Genomic DNA, 1,483 nt, shown 5'->3' with positions numbered 1-1,483 from the left:
AGATAGAAAGTGCAGCGTTAAATGCTATCAGTAACAAAAGCCGAGGGCAGAAAGCAGCTTCGAAAAACCCCTAAAAGAATCAGCCTTCCTACCCACAAGCGATATGCGCTTACCCACAATTCTATGCGCAATTTTCACAGACTAAAACATCATACGACATCCGCCATTAGTTTGTAATGTCAAAAAAATACCTCTATTAACCCTGTTTATAGATCGTAGCAGTACATAGAATTTGGTTCATAGTCATAATTTGTTGGGGCGCCGTAGCAAAAAAATGTTTAAGATTGTTTAAGAACCTCTCGGAGAAGCGAAGGAATAGTCATAATCAGAAGAGTTTGGTTGGTTCAAATTCTTGGAAAATGTATCCGAGCGCTGGTGTAAAAAGTTTTTCATTCTGCCAATTAAACGTGTCTCTATACGCACCGGTGGTGCTCGCGATGGAGCCAGACCTGAGGGAAGACCCCGGCCAAGAAACCTCACCCCGGGCATGTGCGCTGCTAGGGCGGGGGTGGCCGGAGATCACGGCGGCACCACCCTCCGAGGAGGAGCAACAAGTGGCCGTAGCCGCGGTAGAGCCCCGGCCGCCCGCAGAGGGCCTCCCAGCCGCCTCCCGCCGCCGCCGTCTTTGGCGGGTGGTGGCTGCGGCGGTGGCGGTGGTTTTGGGCTCCGTCGTCCTCGTCGCCGTGTTCGCCCTCAGAGCGAGAGAAGACCCCGCGAGTGAGGCGAACCGCACCGACGAGGGCGGCCTTTCCCGCCAGTGCGAGGCAGGATGGACCCTGCGCGAGAGCAGCTGTTTCTTATTCTCTGAAAACGAAGGAAGCTGGACATTTGCCAATGGCAGCTGCGCCTCTCGTTCCTCCAGTCTGGCTGTGATTAAAAGCGACAAAGAGAGAGGGTTCGCCCTCTCTGAGAAGGGGGAGTATGATCGCTGGGTCGGCCTGCGGAGAGATCCGAGCGGGCCCTGGCGGTGGGCCGACGGCAGCGCCCTGGACAGCGGCACCGGCGTCCCCGGCGGCTCGGACTGCGCCTATCTAAACCATCAGGGTCTCAGCAGTGCCCGGTGCTCCTCAACTCGGAGATACATCTGCACCAAACACGCAGAATATATAAAGAAGGAATAATTTAAGGCACATAGAGCCAAATGCACAAAGCTTGTTGATTTCTAACATTTAAGACTCTTTTAAACCTGCAAAAGTGATATTTCAACATTGACCTTAATTTAATCAGATAAACATCCTATATTTTTCTAAACCTGTGTGGTGTTTTCACTGTGTTACTGTATGATTTATTGCACAAATACATAACCCAATGCCTTCTAAATTAAGACTGCTCGGTGCCAAGCTACCAGAGGGTGGGCACAGGATAATTTTCATTGTGTGCAACTTACCCTGGCTAGGATTGTGGTCCCTTACTTGGAGAAGGGTGTATATCTCTACCAACTAGAGACCTCATTTCTAACACTAATCTATTTACTGAATCACAA

At 50.8% G+C, this 1,483-nt stretch overlaps 1 protein-coding gene across 1 annotated transcript; it reads left to right on the top strand.

The window, feature by feature from the left end:
• The first annotated feature begins 437 nt into the window (after positions 1–437).
• On the top strand, positions 438–1,121 carry LOC138293976 (C-type lectin domain family 2 member D-like). The gene has a single exon (XM_069233235.1). It carries the CDS (start codon positions 438–440, stop codon positions 1,119–1,121), a length of 684 nt encoding a protein of 227 aa, XP_069089336.1.
• The last annotated feature ends 362 nt before the right edge of the window (positions 1,122–1,483 follow it).

This window comes from Pleurodeles waltl, chromosome 4_2, assembly GCF_031143425.1.
Source record: "Pleurodeles waltl isolate 20211129_DDA chromosome 4_2, aPleWal1.hap1.20221129, whole genome shotgun sequence".
NCBI classification, from domain to species: domain Eukaryota; kingdom Metazoa; phylum Chordata; class Amphibia; order Caudata; family Salamandridae; genus Pleurodeles; species Pleurodeles waltl.
Note: the sequence above shows the minus strand (reverse complement) of the source record. Positions and strands in the feature narration are given on the sequence as shown.

Bases quoted from the DNA above. Each gene is read 5' to 3' on its own strand.
- LOC138293976 (XM_069233235.1), top strand. From the start codon at position 438: ATGGAGCCAGACCTGAGGGAAGACCCCGGCCAAGAAACCTCACCCCGG.